This window comes from Moschus berezovskii, chromosome 10 (genome assembly GCF_049115385.1).
Source record: "Moschus berezovskii isolate FMDL1 chromosome 10, NW_MosBer_1.0, whole genome shotgun sequence".
NCBI lineage: Eukaryota > Metazoa > Chordata > Mammalia > Artiodactyla > Moschidae > Moschus > Moschus berezovskii.
In genome coordinates, this window is record NC_142469.1 from 54,150,662 (window position 1) to 54,169,583 (window position 18,922).

The window sequence follows — 18,922 nt, forward strand, 5'->3', positions numbered from 1 at the left end:
CACAAATCAAGAAAAGTTAAAAACATTATATTAACTTATACAGAGCTTCTGAAGTGTGTTTCAAAGAAAAAAATAGAGTTTTGGGGTATCAGAGGAGTCATTTAAAAGCAATATATGATTCAAATAATAATTCAAATTCTAATACATCAGAGTTTATTGAGCAAAACACTATTATCTATTAAAAATATAAGATCATATATCAGTGAAAATTTAAACATTGAACTTACATTCTTGCTGGGAAAAATCAATTTTACAAAGTTTAACAATGTCCAAATGAATTGATATTTTATAATGAATCATATCAGTATTGCATATATTATTGAGGCCTCATAAGATCCAAAACTATAATAGGTCTCTCCTTTTTATTAGTGGGCTTCCCTGGTAGCTCAGCTGGTAAAGAATCCACCTGCAATGAAGAGACCCCAGTTCGATTCCTGGGTTGGGCAGATCTGCTGAAAAAGGGATTGGCTACCCACTTCAGTATCCTTGGGTTTCACTGGCGGCTGAGATGGTAAAGAATCTGCCTGTAATGTGTTGGGAAGATCCCCTGGAGAAGGGAACAGGCTACCCACTCCAGTATTTTGGCCTGAGAACTCCAGACACGACTGAGCGACTTTCACTTCATATTATCTCTTTACATATTGCTGTGCCACCCAAGCAGTCATAGGTCAACAAGCAAGTGCTTCACAAGACAAGATCCAAACCATGACATCCACCATTTCAATATCTTACAAAGAAAGTTATTCATACACTTATTTGAGCTTTTTCAGCTTCAGGGAAAAGTCACTTCAGGAATTAGATTCCCAATGGATTTTTAATGAGTGAAAAATTTGTAAATACTTTTTAATATTCTATAAACCAAATGAGTTTACTACCTCATAATTTTGCTAAGATATTCCCAAGGTAGTAAGATGTTTGTTATCAGAACATTCTAGTCTACTTTTTTTTTTTATTATGTTGCTACTTTGAAGTCACCATTAGGAAATCTTTTAATATTTTATTTATACTGTACACATATTCCATATTCTTTGGTCTAAATTATTTCATTTGAGACAGAGCTTCTTCTTCCTAATGGAAATAATCATGAACGATATCACTAATCAAATGCTCTTGTCTTGCAGCTAATGACTTATTTTACAATTATGATGACACTTGTCATATTTCACAATAACCTTTACCCCCTTTTTCAGCCTTCAAAACCTTTCATCACCCTGACATGGTTCTGAAATGTGGAAACTTATTTTTATTCATAAAGATATGAATTCAAAGGGCAGGCAGAACATAGGCTTTGATAAACACTAGTTAGCTGGGGGAAAAGAAGGATACTTTCATCTTAAGAAATATTATATCTTATCAACTGCCATTAATATTAATGAATTTAGAAGAACTCTGTACTGAGTTAGAATTATAAGTAATTATGTACATTTCTATCAATGTAAGGTAGCTAATAAAACAATATTAGCATTACAGAATAGCAAGCACTGTCTTAAAAATAAGAATTTAGAACAAACGCTTTCTAAGTCTACTCCTTTGAGAAAATCTACCTTATGGAATTTAATTTCATGAATGCTAACTATGAAAAAGAAAAGATCACCTACTTAGACAAAGTAAGCCAATGAAAACATCTCTCAAAATATATTTATTGCTAAAACTGTTGTTTGGTTAAAATAATGCCTTGACAGTAGTTTCTCTATTATTCTTTCATATATATATTAAACTCATATCTCAGAAAATTATATTTCTACTCTTATATTGAAAATACAGCTTTATAAAATAATAAAATTCATAAGGTATTTTTATTATTTCTTCATGTAATCCAATTTTTATATCATTAGCCATTTATTCTCAGTTACGAAAAGAAATATCAAGTGGCTAAAAAATAGGCAACATAAATGAAAGATTGATCAAATTTTTCCAATTAAGTTTTAAAATGGGCTGACGTTTTTAAGTCACTTGGAACCATAGAACTTTCAAGATACTCAGTAAATTAAGACCACAGTAGAATTGACACATAATGCAAATAAAAATATAAAATTGGATTATAAACCTTAGTAAAACCCACTGATGGTATTGTTTTATTTTAGTAGGTTCTTAAAATAGGAATAGTTTAGTAGTAAAACAAAAGAATTAATGGTGGAAAAGAAAACAACTTCACCATCCCAGACCTAACTACATTTCATGTTATAAGCAAATTTTTTTCAGCAGGTAATCATATCACTTTACCTTTCCAGAAAAAAAATGTAAATGCAGCTCAAAAAGAAATATTTTCATGAAAATATTTCTAGTGACTTAATACTTTGTGGATTAAGAAATCTCTTAAGGATAGCTAAAAATTTGAATTTCAGAAAACACACTATTAAATACCTATCAATTACCTTTTTTGGATGCTTCAAAACTGTCATAGAGGTTTATCTTCTGGGTGTCATAGGTTAGGGTGGTATTGGGCAACAAGGTTCTGTTTCTGTTGATTGTGTTCACAGCAAATCTGAATGCAAGTTCCTCAGCTCCCATTGGGCCAGATTCCACATATTCAAAAATACCACCTGGCAAAGAAAGGAAAAATCACAAAGTTCTTACAAGACAGAGAAAATTTTGGAAGGTATCTATACTTTTATGTATGTGTTTGGGTACTTAATTTGTGTGAGTGTGTGTGAGTGAGTATATGTGATTTGTCTAAGAAGGTGGAGTATGAATACTTCAAATATTCAAACAAAAATTTGAATTTACACCCTTTAACATAAATTCACACTGGCAAAATTTCTTTGATATTGATATCAAAATTTTATATGATTTGAATATGACTTTGCCTTTTAATTTAGTAGCTGCTTCTTTTAGGGCCTAGGTATATATAGATCCTGCATTTAGTACTGAACTCAAAGATTTGCACACAGTTCCAAAATAATCAGTCCTCTATATTGATACAAAGCTATAAGGTTAGCATTGGGAAAACTGTATTAAATTTGTCTCTGTTAATTCAGACACCTGATTTCCTTAGCATAATTTTTAATAGTTTTAAGTTTAATAATAACTTACCATGTTAAAAACCCAAAATACTTATTCACTTGCAAATTGCAGCATTTTACTTGCAAGAAAAAGAATAAAGTAGCATTTTCTACGTGTTTTATTCTATATCCTTTTTCAGAAAACACTTGACATTTTTGAAAGATAGCTCTCCCAAACCATGAAAATTCCTTCAGTTCAGTTCAGTTCAGTCGCTCAGTTATGTCGGCAGTGAATAACACTGCAGCAAATAATTTTGGTCATAAAATGTGGAATATAATTTAACCACGTCTTCTTTTTACTTGCCACTTTCCACCAGCTGTGTCCCAGACCAGGCCCCTCAGTTGTGTCCCAGCCTTGATATCATCTCTCTCTCTTCAGTCGTGAGTGACCTCACTGAGACCTTTGTCTCCAAGAGAATCTCTCCCTTGTTGGTTTGGTGAATGAAATGAAAGGGGGACCACCTGATAGCTGACATCCTCCAACCTCTGACTTTAGGAAACCAAAACACTAAAAATAATGAACATTTATTTTTCTCCCTTTCAAACTTAACACCATGTGCTCTCAGCACAGTCATTCACAAATCAAACTCCCTTGAAGAGGACATTTCCACAGCTTGCAATTCATATCTCATCAAAAGTCTTGACACATGAATGTCAGGAGACTATACTATCAGCACACTACCTATTCTAAATGAGTAAGAAGTCATGATATGATAATAATTCCTCCAAATATGAGGAATTAGGACTCAGAAGATACCACAGTTATTGGACAAATTTATATTCAGGAAGAATTGGAAATATTTCATTTTACATCATATTAGTTGGAAATATTTCTCTTATTTTTTCAATTAATTTGATGGTATGGTTACAGAACAGCCAATTTATTGTGAAATTATACTCTGAATATATTTTAAATCATGGAAGGTTATGCTAAGCAGAAGGATAATAAGTATTTATTGACATCCAAATACTTAATGAGTGTCAAGAACAAAATTAGTGGTCATGTATGTGGAGGAGAACAGTGGTATGAGCATGGACTCCAGAGCCAAACTGTCTTTACTTTCTGGCTCTGCCACTTGTCATCCCAGGCAAATTGGGCAGTTGCTTAAATCTTCAGTCTGAGTTTCTTCATCTCTAAAAAAAGAGATGATGATGGAGCTAGTATATAGAGTTATTAATAGAGAGCAAATTGTCTCATAACAAAGCACTTAGAATCAGTGATGACCATAGAGCAAACACTACATAAGTGTTTAAGATTTCACTGAGTTTTCAAAGCAATCCCAAGTAGTATAATTTTACAGAAAACAATCCTGTGACCAAAGATTCTGCAGCTATCAAATGATAGAGGCATTAGAATCTGTTCATGCCTGACTTGAAAGCCTTGCTTATTCCACTACAAATTAGTAATTTTCTTCAAAATTTCATTCAGGCAAATACAAAAAAATTTCTAATTCCTAAAACGTGAGATAAGATGACTTCAATAAAAATATTCAGTTAGAAATGCAAGATCATATATATGGAACAGAAAAATAATTGAGTAATTGGAAAGTACTTCTTAAGCTTAATTAGGAACACAGAATTGATTCCAGAAATGCAAACCTGAAGTCATTTCTTAACAGCAAAATAAAATGAAAAACGTAATCTTCTACTTTTTTCTGTTCAAATTTTAATTTGAATGTGGTTTAAGTGCAAAATGGGGAAAATCCCCTGGAGAAGAGCATGGCAACCCACTCCAGTATTCTTGCCTGGAGAATCCCATGGACAGAGAGAAGCTGGGCAGGTTACAGTCCATAAGGTCACAAAAGGCAGATATGACTTAAGCAACTTATCATGCATAAACAGAAAATAAGGATACAGAAATGGTCAACACATGATGATAGCAGGTTCAGTTAAGTTCAGTTGCTCAGTTGTGTCTGACTCTTTGCGACCCCATGAATCACAGCATGCCAGGCCTCCCTGTCCATCACCAAATCCTGGAATTCCCTCAAACTCATGTCCATCGAGTCAGTGATGCCATCCAGCCATCTCATTCTCTGTCGTCCCCGTCTTCTCCCACCCCCAATCCCTCCCAGCATCAGTCATTTCTAGTGAGTCAACTTGTCGCATGAGGTGGCCAAAGTATTAGAGTTTCAGCTTCAGCATGAATCCTTCCTACGAACACCCAGGATTGTTCTCCTTTAAAATGGACTGGTTGGATCTCCTTGCAGGCCAAGGGACACTCAGGAGTCTTCTCCAGCACCACAGTTCAAAAGCATCAATTCTTCGGCGATCAGCTTTCTTCACAGTCCAACTCTCACATCCATACATGACCACAGGAAAAACCATAGCCTTGACTAGATGGACTTTTGTTGGCAAAGTAATGTCTCTGCTTTCTAATATGCTATCTAGGTTGGTCATAACTTTCCTTCCAATAAGTAAGCGTCTTTTAATTTCATGGCTGCAGTCAGCATCCGCAGTGATTTTGGAGCCCAAAAAAATAAAGCCTGACACTGTTTCCACTGTTTCCCCATCTATTTCCCATGAAGTGATGGGACCAGATGCCATGATCTTTGTTTTCTGAATGTTGAGCTTCAAGCCAACCTTTTCACTCTCCTCTTTCACTTTCATCAAGAGGCTTTTGAGTTCTTCTTCACTTTCTGCCATAAGGGTGGTGTCATCTGCATATCTGAGGTTATTGATATTTCTCCTGGCAATCTTGATTCCACCTTGTGCTTCTTCCAGCCCAGTGTTCCTCATGATGTACTCTGCATATAAGTTAAATAAGCAGGGTGACAATATACAATCTTAATGTACTCCTTTTCCTATTTGGAACCAGTCTGTTGTTCCATGTCCAGTTCTAACTGTTGCTTCCTGACCTGCATATAGGTTTCTCAAGAGGCAGGTCAGGTGGTCTGGTATGCCCATCTCTTTCAGAATGTTCCACAGTTTATTGTGATCCACACAGTCAAAGACTTTGGAATAGTCAATGAAGCAGAAATAGATGTTTTTCTGGAACTCTCTTGCTTTCTCCATGATCCAGCGGATGTTGGCAATTTGATCTCTGGTGCCTCTGCCTTTTCTAAAACCTGCTTGAACATCTGGAAGTTCACGGTTCACATATTGCTGAAGCCTGGCTTGGAGAATTTTGAGCATGACTTTACTAGCATGTGAGATGAGTGCAATTGTGTGGTAGTTTGAGCATTTTTGGCATTGCCTTTCTTTGGGATTGGAATGAAGACTGACCTTTTCCAGTCATGTGGCCACTGTTGAGTTTTCCAAATCTGCTGGCATATTGAGTGCAGCACTTTCACAGCATCATCTTTCAGGATTTGAAATAGCTCAATTGGAATTCTATCACTTCCACTAGCTTTGTTTGTAGTGATGTTCTCTAAGGCCCACTTGACTTCACATTCCAAGATGTCTGGCTCCAGGTGAGTGACCACGCCATCATGATTATCTTGGTCATGCAGATCTTTTTTGTACAGTTCTTCTGTGTATTCTTGCCACCTCTTCTTAATATCTTCTGCTTCTGTTAGGTCCCTACCATTTCTGTCCTTTATAGAGCCCATCTTTGCATGAAATGTTCCCTTGCAATCTCTAATTTTCTTGAAGAGATCTCTTGTTTTTCCTATTCTGTTGTTTTCCTCTATTTCTTTGCATTGATCGCTGAAGAAGGCTTTCTTATCTCTCCTTGCTATTCATTGGAACTCTGCATTCAGATGCTTATATCTTTCCTTGTCTCCTTTGCTTTTCGCTTCTCTTCTTTTCACAGCTATTTGATAGCAGGTTACAACTTTCCTATCCTTCACCTCTCTTCAAAATAACAATCTACTTTGACAATTATGTGTCAGAGTCCTCTAATATTGAGACTACACCAACTCTGTGGCCCAAAAATTTCCTCCAGGTTTTATGTCCAAGAAAAACTGTATATCTATGTTCTTCAAAATAAGAAGAAATATTGTATGACATCTCTTATATGTGGAATCTAAATAGAAATGATACAAATGAACTTACAAGACAAGAAACAGACACACAGACTTTAAGAACAAGCTTATGGTTGCCAGAGGGAAGGACGGTGGAAAAGAATAGTTAGGGAGTTTATGATGGACAGGTACACAGTGCTATATTTAGAACGGATAATCAACAAGGAACCTACTGTAGAGCACATGGAACTCTGCTCAAAGTTATGCGCAATATGAATGGGAGGGGAGTTTGGGGGAGAATGGATACCTGACTATGTATGACAGAGTCCTTTCATTGTTCACCTGACACTATCACAGCATTGTTAATTGGCTATACCTCAATATAAAACAAAAAGTTCAAACAGTTAAAAAAAAAAAAAGAAGAAGAAAGAAAAGCATGTACAAGAATATTCATAGTAGGGCTTCCCTGGTAGATCAGCTAGTAAAGAATCTGCCTGCAGTGCAGGAGACCCTGGTTTGATTGCTGGGTTGGGAAGATCCCCTGGAGAAGGGATAGGCTACACAATCCAGTATTTTTGGGTTTCCCTCGTGGCTCAGATGGTAATGCAGCCACCTGCAATGTGGGAGACCTGGATGTGATCCCTGGGTTAGGAAGATCCTCTGGAGAAGGGCATAGCAACCTACTACAGTATTTTTGCCTAGAGAATCCCTATGGACAGAGGTACACACCAATACAAAACAGAAAGTTTAGAGGGAGAACACAGTGGCAGAGAAGTAGGTGGATGTGGAGTACATCTCTCTCCATGGATACATCAGGAATACACCTTCAGACACAGAAGTGCACGCAGAACACCAGCTGAGAACAGACAGGAGTACTTGACCAATGGAAAAGAATATATCAGTTCAGTTTAGTTCAGTCGCTCAGTCATGTCCAACTCTTTGCGACCCCATGAATCACAGCACGCCAGGCCTCCCTGTCCATCACCAACTCCCAGAGTTCACTCAAACTCATGTCCATCAAGTTGGTGATGCCATCCAGCCATCTCATTCTCTGTTGTCCCCATCTCCTCCCACCCCCAATCCCTCCCAGCATCAGAGTCTTTTCCAGTGAGTCAACTCGTCGCATGAGGTAGCCAAAGTATTGCAGTTTCAGCTTTAGCATCAGTCCTTCCAATGAACACCCAGGATTGATCTCCTCCAGAATGGACTGGCTGGATCTCCTTGCAGTCCAAGGGACTCTCAAGAGTCTTCTCCAGCACCACAGTTCAAAAGCATCAATTCTTCGGCGATCAGCTTTCTTCACAGTCCAACTCTCACATCCATACATGACCACGGGAAAATATAGAACGATGTAAAACTTGGTAGGATGAAGGAAGCAGGGGAAAAAACAGGAGTGTTAGTAGGACTGGACCTGTCCTCGGAAGGTGAAGGAACTGAAGCAGGGGTCCAATCCCCAAGGCTGGGCAACTGTCTAAGTCAGAGGAGAAACATTTAAGGCTGAGATTTGATCTGGGGAAGTCTAAATGGAATGAGAACAGACAGTTCTTGCCACAGCCCTACATACCCCAGGCAGGAATGAGGGTCTCCTGGAAGGGGCAGGGGCTGGGAACTGGAGTTTAGGGATTGTGGAGCAATCCCAGGTGAGAGCTGCTGTTGACCGTGGAAAGAGGGATGTGAGGGAAAGATCTTGGTGGGAAATGCCTGTAGAGGAAATCTAGGTAGCCATGGAAGCAAGGCACTACTGCTGAGTCACGCGTAGGGGATGGAGCCATCACCATATCCTCTCTCTCCATGCGCCGGCCTCAGCAGCTGTACAATAGAGCCTGGCCCGTCAAATGACTTAGGCACTGAACTACAGAGTAGGACCCCACCCAGGGTGCTCCTTTCAGTGACTGATGCATGGAACTACAAAGTAGGATCCCAACCAGGGTGCCCAAGTGCCTGTCGCGCCAAACAACAGAGAAGGACCCCAGGCAAGGGAGCCCTCTAAGTGCCTGTATGGGCAGAGCCATGGAGAAAGACTGGCCAAACAGGCCTTCTGACTGCCAGCTACAAGAGGCTCAAGAAAGAACTCTGATAGGGCCATAACTCCTGCTGCGGAGGCAGTCCGAGTCCCTGCACACTTGGTGCCACCAGGGTCCCCACAAGCCAAGCAGCTGCACCACCTTCACGATCAACTCTCACTGGGGCAGAGCTGCCACAGGAGAAAAAAAAAATCTTGTGTTTATGCTCACAGTGTCGTTTCAGTCCTGTCTGACTCTTTGCGACTCTGTAGACAGTGGCCTGCCAGGCTTCTCTGTCAGAGAGGGGGTTTTCCAGGCAAGAATACTGGAGTGTATTGCCAAAACTGGTTGCCATACCCTTCTAGAGCATTGTATTTCCTACTACCCTAGACTCCAACCCCTCTGAGTACCTGGTGCTGCCAGAGCCCCTGTGACCCAAGCAGCTGCACCACCTCCACACCTGATCCTCACAGGGGCAAACCCAAGCCCTTCATGGTAGCCTCAGGAGCTAAACCCCAGTGGACAACCCACATGTAGAGGTAGAAATAAAACCACACTTGAAACCCAGGGGCAGTGTGGCTAAGGAAAAAGACCCAAAACCTTCCCACCAGCTGTACAAGCTGCAGATTAAATCCACACGACGAATAAGAAGACTCTGTGTCTATGGAATATATAAAAGGCCATTGAGAGTGCCCACAAAAGGAAATGCACTAGCTCTAATAGCTGTGGACACTGGAGGCAAGAACACACAGGAGTAGGACGAGATTAGAATCTGAGTAGCCTCCACAGAAGGTCCAGAGATCAGCAAGTGTTGGAGGGCATCCTAGGGAGGTAGGGTAAACTGTGATTCCCGGTATGGGAAAGGACTCTGACAGCAGTGACTCAAGAAAAACATTTTTGACTTGTTCTGTAGATTCTTTTGGATTTTTTTTCCCTTTTTTACCCCTCTGTTGTAGTTGTCAATTTTATTGGCACTGAAAAAATCCAATTAAACTTGAGCTATTTCTTTTTTTCTTTTTCCTCAGACACAATTTTTACTGTCATAAACCTCTACTTCTACATTGGGCTTTTGCAGTTCTGTGGAGCTTTCCTCTTTTTTTCCTTTTCTTTTTTTTTAAATTTTTAATTGTGTAAGCCTATTATTATTTTTTCTACATTTATTCCTTTGTTTGCTTTTCCTTTCCCCTCACAGTTAATCTTTAACATATATAAATCGTCTTTATCTACCTATATTTAACTTTGTATATCTATTCTTTCTTTTCTTTCTCTCCTTTCCTCTCAACATATTTGTTAGATTTAATTTCATTGCTTTATTCCCCACTTGGCACCTTGCTTCAGTTTTGTTATCCAGTTTGTGCTTTACTTAATTTTGTTCTGGTAGATATAATTGATGCTTTTGAACTGTGGTGTTGGAGAAGACTCTTGAGAGTCCTTTGGACAGCAAGGAGATTCAACCAGTCCATTCTAAAGGAGATCAGTCCTGGGTGTTCATTGGAAGGACTGATGCTGAAGCTGAAGCTCCAATACTTTGGCCACCTCATGCAAAGAGTTGACTCACTGGAAAAGACTCTGATGCTGGGAGGGATTGGGGGCAGGAGAAAGGGATGACAGAGAATGAGACGGCTGTATGGCATCACCAACTCAATGGAAGTGAGTCTGAGTGAACTCCGGGAGTTGGAGATGGACAGGGAGGCCTGGCGAGCTGTGATTCATGGGGTGGCAGAGAGTCGGACACGACTGAGCAACTGAATGGAACTGAACTGAACTGAACTGAAGGAGACAAAAGAACTGTACACATAAAATAATAATACCCTAATGAAAGAAATCAAAGATGACATAAACAGAGATATTCCATGTTCCTGGGAAGAAAGAATCAATATTGTGAAAATTATACTACCAAATGCAATCCACAGATTCAGTGAGATCCCTATCAAATTACCAGTGGTGTTTTTCACAGAACTAGAACAAAAATTTTCACAATTCGTATGGAAACACAAAAGACCCTAAATAGCCAAAGACGTCTTGAGAAAGAAGAATGGAGCCGGAGAAATCAAGCTTCCTGACTTCATATTATACTACAAATCTACAGTCATCAAGACAGTATGGTACTGGCAGAAAACCAGAAATATAGAAAAGTGGAACAAGATAGAAAGCGCAGAAATAAACCCATGCACCTATGGGTACCTTATTTTTGACAAAGGAAGCAAGAATAGACAATGGGACAAAGACAGCCTCTTCAACAAATGGTGCTGGGAAAACTGGACAGCTACATGTAAAAGAATGAAATTAGAACATTTCCTAACACCATACACAAAGATAAACTCAAAATGGATTAAAGACCTAAATGTAAGACCAGAAATTATAACACTCTTAGAGGAAAACATAGACAGAATACTCAATGACATAAAACAAAGCAAAATCCTCTATGACCCACCTCTAGAGTAACAGAAATTTAAAAAAAAGGAAGCAAGTGGGACCTGATTAAACTTAAAAGCTTTTGCACAGCAAAGGAAACTATAAACAAGGTGAACAGACAACCCTCAGAATGGGAGAAAATAATAGCAAACGAAACTGACAAAGGATTAATTTCCAAAATATACAAGCAGCTCATACAACTCAATCCCAGAAAAACAAACAACCCAATTAAAAAGTGGGAAAAAGACCTAAACAGACATTTCTCCAAAGAAGACATACAGATGGCTAACAAACACATGAAAGATGCTAAAAAGTGCTCATTATTAGAGAAATGCAAATCAAAACTACGAGATATCACTTCACACTGGTCAGAATGGCCATCATCAAAAAGTCTACAAACAATAAATGCTGGAAAGGGTGTGGAGAAAACGGTTATACTCTTGCACTGTTGGTGGGAATATGAATTGATACAGCCCCTGGAAGATGGTATGGAGATTCCTTGAAAAACTAGGAATAAAACCACCATATGACCCAGCAATCCCACTCCTAGGCATATACCCTGAGAAAAACAAAATTGAAAGAGACACATATATCCCATTGTTCATTGCAGCACTATTTACAATAGCTAGAACATGGAAGCAACCTACATGTCCACTGAGCGATGAATGGTTAAAGAAGGGGTGGTATACATATGCAATGGAATATTACTCAGCCATAAAAAGGAATGATTTGAGTCAGTTCTGATGAGGTGGATGAACCTAGAACCTATTATACAGAGTAACATGAGTCAGAAAAAGAAAGATAAATACCGTGCTCTAACACATATATACAGAATCTAGAAAAATGGTACTGAAGAATTTATGGAGAAACAGACAGAGAAAAAACTTATGAACATGGGGAGAGGGGAGGAGAGGGCGTATGCAAAGAGTAACATGGAAATTTACATTACCATATGTTAAATAGATAGCCAAAGGGAATTTGATGTATGGCTCAGGAAACTCAAAGAGGGGCTTTGTATCAACCTAGAGAGGTGGGATGGGAGGGAGATGGAGGGAGTTTCAAAAGGGAGGGGATATATGTATACCTATGGCTGATTCATGTTGAGGTTTGACAGAAAACAGCAAAATTCTGTAAAGCAATTATCCTTAAATAAAAAATAAATAAAAATTTTTAAAGGTTTAAACAGTATAAAAAATATGTATAAGAATATTCATAGCAGCATGGAATAAATGCATCATGAACAGCTACATTCAACACCAGGAGATGAATTTCATGAACAAAATGCTGAAAGGAGTTATCAGGCACAAGAGAACATTGCTGTATGATTTAATTCTTTTAAAAGTTCAAAAAATGGTGGTGGGGGTTAGGTACAGGAAGGGGGTTAGATGTGCTTCTGGGTGCGAGGGATATTCTATTTCTTATCCTAGGTTCTCGGATGTATATTATTAAGTCTTAACTCTATGGTTTCTGTAGGTTGGCATGCATAGATCATCACTGAATAAACTTTTATGTTAAAAAGCAATTGCATAAAGTGTGAAGACTCTTTTAAGTTTGATAACACAGGCATAAAAATAAGGGAAATATTGTTGTATGGATGTGAGAGTTGGACTGTGAAGAAAGCTGATCGCCGAAGAATCGATGCTTTTGAATTGTGGTGTTGGAGAAGACTCTTGAGAGTCCCTTATACTGCAAGGAGATCCACCCAGTCCATTCTAAAGGAGATCGATCCTGGGTGTTCATTGGAGGGACTGATGCTAAAGGTGAAACTGCAATACTTTGGCCACCTCATGCGACGAGTTGACTCACTGGAAAAGACTCTGATGCTGGGAAAGGTTGGGGGCGGGAGGAGAAGGGGACGACGGAGAATGAGATGGCTGGATGGCATCACCGACTCTGTGGACATGAGTTTGAGTGTACTCCGGGAATTGGTGATGGACAGGGAGGCCTGGCGTGCTGTGATTCATGGGGTCGTGGAGAGGCGGACACGACTGAGCGACTGAACTGAAGTGAACTGATAATTGAATACTTGAAAAAAATCATAATAAAACTAATAAAAATGATTAAAAGAAAATTAAGAAAATATCTAAAAGTTTGTTATACAAACATACTATATGCAAAAGGGTTGGTATCTTCAATATAAAATAATGACAACTGAAAAATATAATTATACTAAAGAAAATTGTCAGCGTATGAATAGATAGTAAATATTACATACAAATATTCAATGAGTACACAATGTTCAAAATGTTCAAAAACAGAGAAAAAGAAAGATTAGAACAATGAGATGGAACTTTTACAGATCAAAATTATTGAGGTATAATTAAAAAGTACGGTCAAAAGAAAGCTAAACTGTTACAAACTTTCTTGAAAATTATTTTTTTAGTTTATCAAGTTTTAAAAATACCCACTTGAATCTGCTAATTCTACTAACAGGATACAGCTTTAAGGAAAATGTGGGGGTTTAGCAGCAACAGTACTCATTTTGTTCATAAGAATAATATTAGAAGCATTCTAAATATCCAATGGGAGTGAATTGTTTTCACAAATATGGTACATATAATTAATAAAATATTATGCATTTGGCCATTTTACTCTATAGCAGTTATCTGATGATAAAAATGTTTTATAAGAATTTACAATTTGCACTTACACTTAACAGAGTATTAAGTGTGGTATACTTTAAATGATAGATACTTGATTAATTTTCTTCTTTGTGTACATTTTAAATAGTTAACAATAAATCTGTGTTAATCTTAATATTTTTTTAAAAAGTTGATAAAATACATTTAAAAATGAAGCTATAATATTAAGGGGTAGCAGAAAACAGAATAACCAGAGATAATATGAAATTTCAAGACATTTATGTATTTGTTATTTTTCTAATGAGAAAAACAATATATTTATGTGATGGGGGAAGAACCAAAACAAAAGGAAAGTTAAAAGGCAGAGAAGAGAGGGAACTGATGAAGTAGGTAGCTCAGGAGCAAAAGAGGATCAAATTCAAAGCATGGAAACTAGGCTAGGCCTTGGATAAAAGAAACCTTACTTACTCAAGCACAAGACAATTCTCTGTAATCTGCTCATGCAGAGTTGAGCAATGAATTGAGAAATTAAATATTTTATTTATTTTCTTTATGAAGTAGAAAATAGAAGTTTACAAATTTGATTCTCTGTGGAAGAAATGAGTTATTTTTATTCTAAAAGTATATCTTTGATCTTAAAACTTGCTAACAAGAAATTGAAAGGTGAAACATTTTCTCCATCTGTTCCTAGACATACTAAAGGGTAATTTTTCACATGATCTGAACAGGGCCTTTTCTCTTACCATGCAAAATAATATCCACATTGTGCTATGCACCTGCTGTAAAAGGCGTTTGGTCCTGGACTTATTCTTTTTATTGTCAAGTATCAGAATTATCGGCAGCATTTCATAACTATGTGGTAATGAAGACAGAATTGCTACCCTAAGGAGTTCACAGAAAAGTATTTGGTGAATAAAATACATTCCAGGGTAATAAAGAACATAGAAGAACTATAAGATCCTGAAGCAGCATCTTAGTAATCTATAATTAAGTGCTTTCCACAGACTTGTAGTAAGATTCACACAGTTTCTTGAATCTAGAGATCACTATTTTATCACAATCAAATTCCCTATTCCTTTTTTTCACTGTTTTCTTATGTTTGGTTTTCTGAAATTAAAAAAATAAATCTAAGATAATCATTCTCATGGCTTTGTTTTTGTTTGGTTTAATTATTTTGTTTGCTTGTATTAATTTAGGAAAGGCTATCACATCTCAAATAACCTCAGCATCAAACAGCATGTATCTTAGTTGTTCAGTTGTGTCCAACTTTTGCGACTCCATGGACAGTAGCCTGCCAGGCTCATCTGTCCATGAAATTTTCCAGGCAAGAATACTCTAGTGGGTTTCCATTCCCTTCTCCAAAGGATCTTCCTAACCCAGTGATCAAACCTGGGTCTCCTGCATGGCAGGCAGACTCTTTACTGATGAGCCACTACAGAAACCACAATCAAAGAAAATTAACCAAACTGGTCACACGGATCACGCAGTTGTCTAACTCAATGAAGCTGTGAGCCATGCCGTGTGGGGCCACTCAAGACAGATGGGTCATGATGGAGAGTTCTGACAAAACATGGTCCACTGGAGAAGGGAATGGCAAACCACTTCAGTATTCTTTCCTTGAGAACCCCATGAACAGTATGAAAAGGCAAAAAGATAGGACACTGAAAGATGAACTCCCCAGGTTGGTAGGTGCCCAATATGCTACTGGAGAAGAATGGAGAAATAATTCCAGAAAGATTGACTAGATGGAGCCAAAGTGAAAACAATGCCCAGTTGTGGATATGACTGATGATGGAAGTAAAGTCCAATGCTGTAAAGAACAATATTGCATAGGAACCTGGAATGTTAGGTCCATGAATCAAGGTAAATTGGATGTGGTCAAACAAGAGATGGCAAGAATGAACATCAACATTTTAAGAATCAGTGAACTAAAATGGAACAAAATGGGTGAATTTAACTCGGATCACCATCATACCTACTACTGCGGGCAAGAATCCCTTAGAAGAAACTGAGTAACCCTCATAGTCAACAAAAGAATACAAAATGCAGTATTTGGGTGCAATCTCAAAAATGACAGAATGATCTCCGTTTGTTTCCAAGGCAAAACATTCAGTGTCACAGTAATCCAAGTCTATGCCCCAACCACTAATACCACAGAAACTGACGTTGAACGGTTCTACAATGACCTACAAGACCTAGAATTAACACCAAAAAAAGATGTCCTTTATATCATAGGGGACTGGAATGGAAAAGTAGAAAGTCAAGAGATACCTGGAGTAACAGGCAAGTATGGACTTGGAGTACAAAATAAAGCAGGCAAAGGCTAACAGAGTTTTGCCAATAAAACAACAGAGTTTTGCCAATTCCAACAACATAAGAAAAGACTCTACACATGGCAAATAACCAAATGGTCAATACCAAAATCAGATTGATTATATTCTTTGCAGCCAAAGATGGAGAAGCTCTATCTAATCAGCAAAAACAAGACTTGGAGTTGACTGTGCCTCAGATCATGAACTCCTTACTGCCAAATTCAACTTAAATTTAAAAAAGTAGGGAAAACCACTAGACCATTCATATATGACCTAAATCAAATCCCTTATGATTATACAGTGAAAGTGAGAAATAGATTCAAAAGATTAGATCTGATAGACAAGTGCCTAAAGAACTATGGATAGAGGTTCATGACATTGAACAGGAGGCAGTGATCAAGAAAAGGAAATGCAAAAAAGGCAAAATGGCTGTCTGAGAAGGTCGTATAAAAATAGTTGAGAAAAGAAGAAAAATGAAAGGCAAAGGAGAAAAGGAAAGATAAATACATTTGAATGCAGAATTCCAAAGAATAGCAAAGAGAGAAGAAAGCATTCCTCAGTGATCAATCCAAAGAAATATAGGAAAACAATAGAAAGGGAAAGACTAGAGATCACTTCAAGAAAATTAGAGATAACAAGGGAACATTTCATGCAAAGATGGGCACAAGAAAGGACAGAAACAGTATAGATCTAACAGAAGCAGATGATATTAAGAAGAGGTGGCAAGAATATGAACTATACAAAAAAGATCTTCATGACCCAGATAACCATGATGGTGTGATCACTCACCTAGAGCCAGACATCCTAGAATGTGAAGTCAAGTGGACCTTAGGAAGCATCACTACGAACAAAGCAAGTGGAGGTGATGAGATTCCAGCTGAACTATTTCAAATCCTAAATGATAATGCTGTGAAAGTGCTGTACTCAATTTTTTCAGGAAACTTTGAAAACTCAGCAGTGGCCATAGGACTGAAAAAGGTCATTTTCATTCTAATTCCAAAGAAAAACAATGCCAAAGAATGTTCAAACTACCGCACAATTGCACTCTTCTCACATGCTAGCAAAGTGATGCTCAAAATTCTCCTAGCTAAGCTTCATCGGTGCATGAACTGAGAAGTTCCAGATGTTCAAACTGGATTTAGAAAAGGCAGAGGAACCAGAGCTCAAATTTCAACATTCACTGGATCACAGAAAAAGCAAGAGAGTTCCAGAAATACATCTGCTTTATTGACTACGCCAAGTCCTTTGACAGTGTGAATCACAAACTGTGGAAAATTCTTAAAACGATAGGAATACCAGACCACCTTATCTGCCTCCACCAATATGCCTGCGATTCTTTCTCCAAGCTTATACTAAAAATTAATAGTTTTCATCATTTTATAAGTGGCCTGTTAGATAAAAAAAGAAACAGAATAGAATAAAATAGGCTTCTTTTTCATAAGTAGTTGGAAAAGTTTTCCATAGCTGCCCCACTTTGTTTAGAAGACCAAATGGTAAGGAATCCCTCATTTGCACAGAACTCACAATACTGCAACTTTCCCCATCACAGACTATGACTCACAAAAGAACATCACTCAAGACTTGAAATAAAAGATTTATATTAGTCAACTTCTGAAGCTGATCCAAACTTTTTCTCATTTAGGTCAATTTTAACCACTACTGAGGATTGTATGACTCATAAACCTGTGATAGATGTGCCAGCCAATGTCACATCTAACTTCTATGACTGTTCAAAAAGATCCTATCTTTAAGTAGGTACAATCAGTGTCTTACGCTCATTCACTTTAATAAAGGAATTGATGTTGTGAATGACACATCATTTGTTATCCTCTTAGAAGATATGCCAGTTTCTAGAATTTTTATTAAAAGAATGTTGGCCTCATCTAAGTCACAGAGTAGCAGGCCCAAGAAGAGGGTGGTCTGAGGAATAAAAACCCAGATTCCTGTTAAACAACTTTAGTAAGAATGGTCCTTAAGAGTCAGAAGTGGGTACGGATTGAATTGATTCCTGAGTAGCTGCAGCTTAGGGAATCTGCAACTTGAAGTGGCATTACTTCAAAGTTAGATGGATCCTGTCCTGCATGCCCCAGATCTCACCTATCCAAAGTTCCAGAGAGAATGATGAGCATCTATATCACCACTGCACCAACTCCTCAACACGCAAAGTTTGGAAGACACAAAACCATCCCTTAGCCAAAGGCAGTCACTAGAACAGCCTTTCCTCTGAGCCCCAGTGCTCTTTTGTCCGGGACTACAGAGTTAAATGCCTAGTGGAGAGACAATAAGAGGTGGTGAGGACTAAAGAATATCTACTTCATCAAAAAAGAAATTTAATTTTTAATGCCTTGCTGGATAAACTCATCAGAATATGCCCAAGTGACCACCAATAAAAACTGCAGAAGACGAATGTGCTTCCCAAGGAAATACCATTATTGTCTTGGGCTCTAAAATCACTGCAGATGGTGACTGCAGCCATGAAATTAAAAGATGTTTGCTCCTTGGAAGAAAAGCTACAACAAACCTAGACTGCATATTAAAAAGCAAAGACATTACTTTGCCTACAAAGGTCCGTCTAGTTGAAGCTATGGTGTTTCCAGTAGTCATGCATAGATGTTAAGTTGGACCATAAAGAAGGCTGACCACTGAAGAATTAATGCTTTTGAACTGTGGTGTTGGAGAAGACTCTTGAGAGTTCCTTAGACTGCA

General features: G+C 38.0%; 1 protein-coding gene across 2 annotated transcripts in view; it reads right to left on the reverse strand.

The window, feature by feature from the left end:
* Positions 1–18,922, reverse strand: part of GRIK2 (glutamate ionotropic receptor kainate type subunit 2) — a 772,190-nt gene that overhangs the window by 474,348 nt on the left and 278,920 nt on the right. For both annotated transcript variants that reach the window (XM_055433591.2, XM_088840933.1), the window contains exon 2: positions 2,376–2,543. In XM_055433591.2, the coding sequence (XP_055289566.1) occupies positions 2,376–2,543 (168 nt within the window). The remainder of the gene's footprint in view (positions 1–2,375; positions 2,544–18,922) is intronic.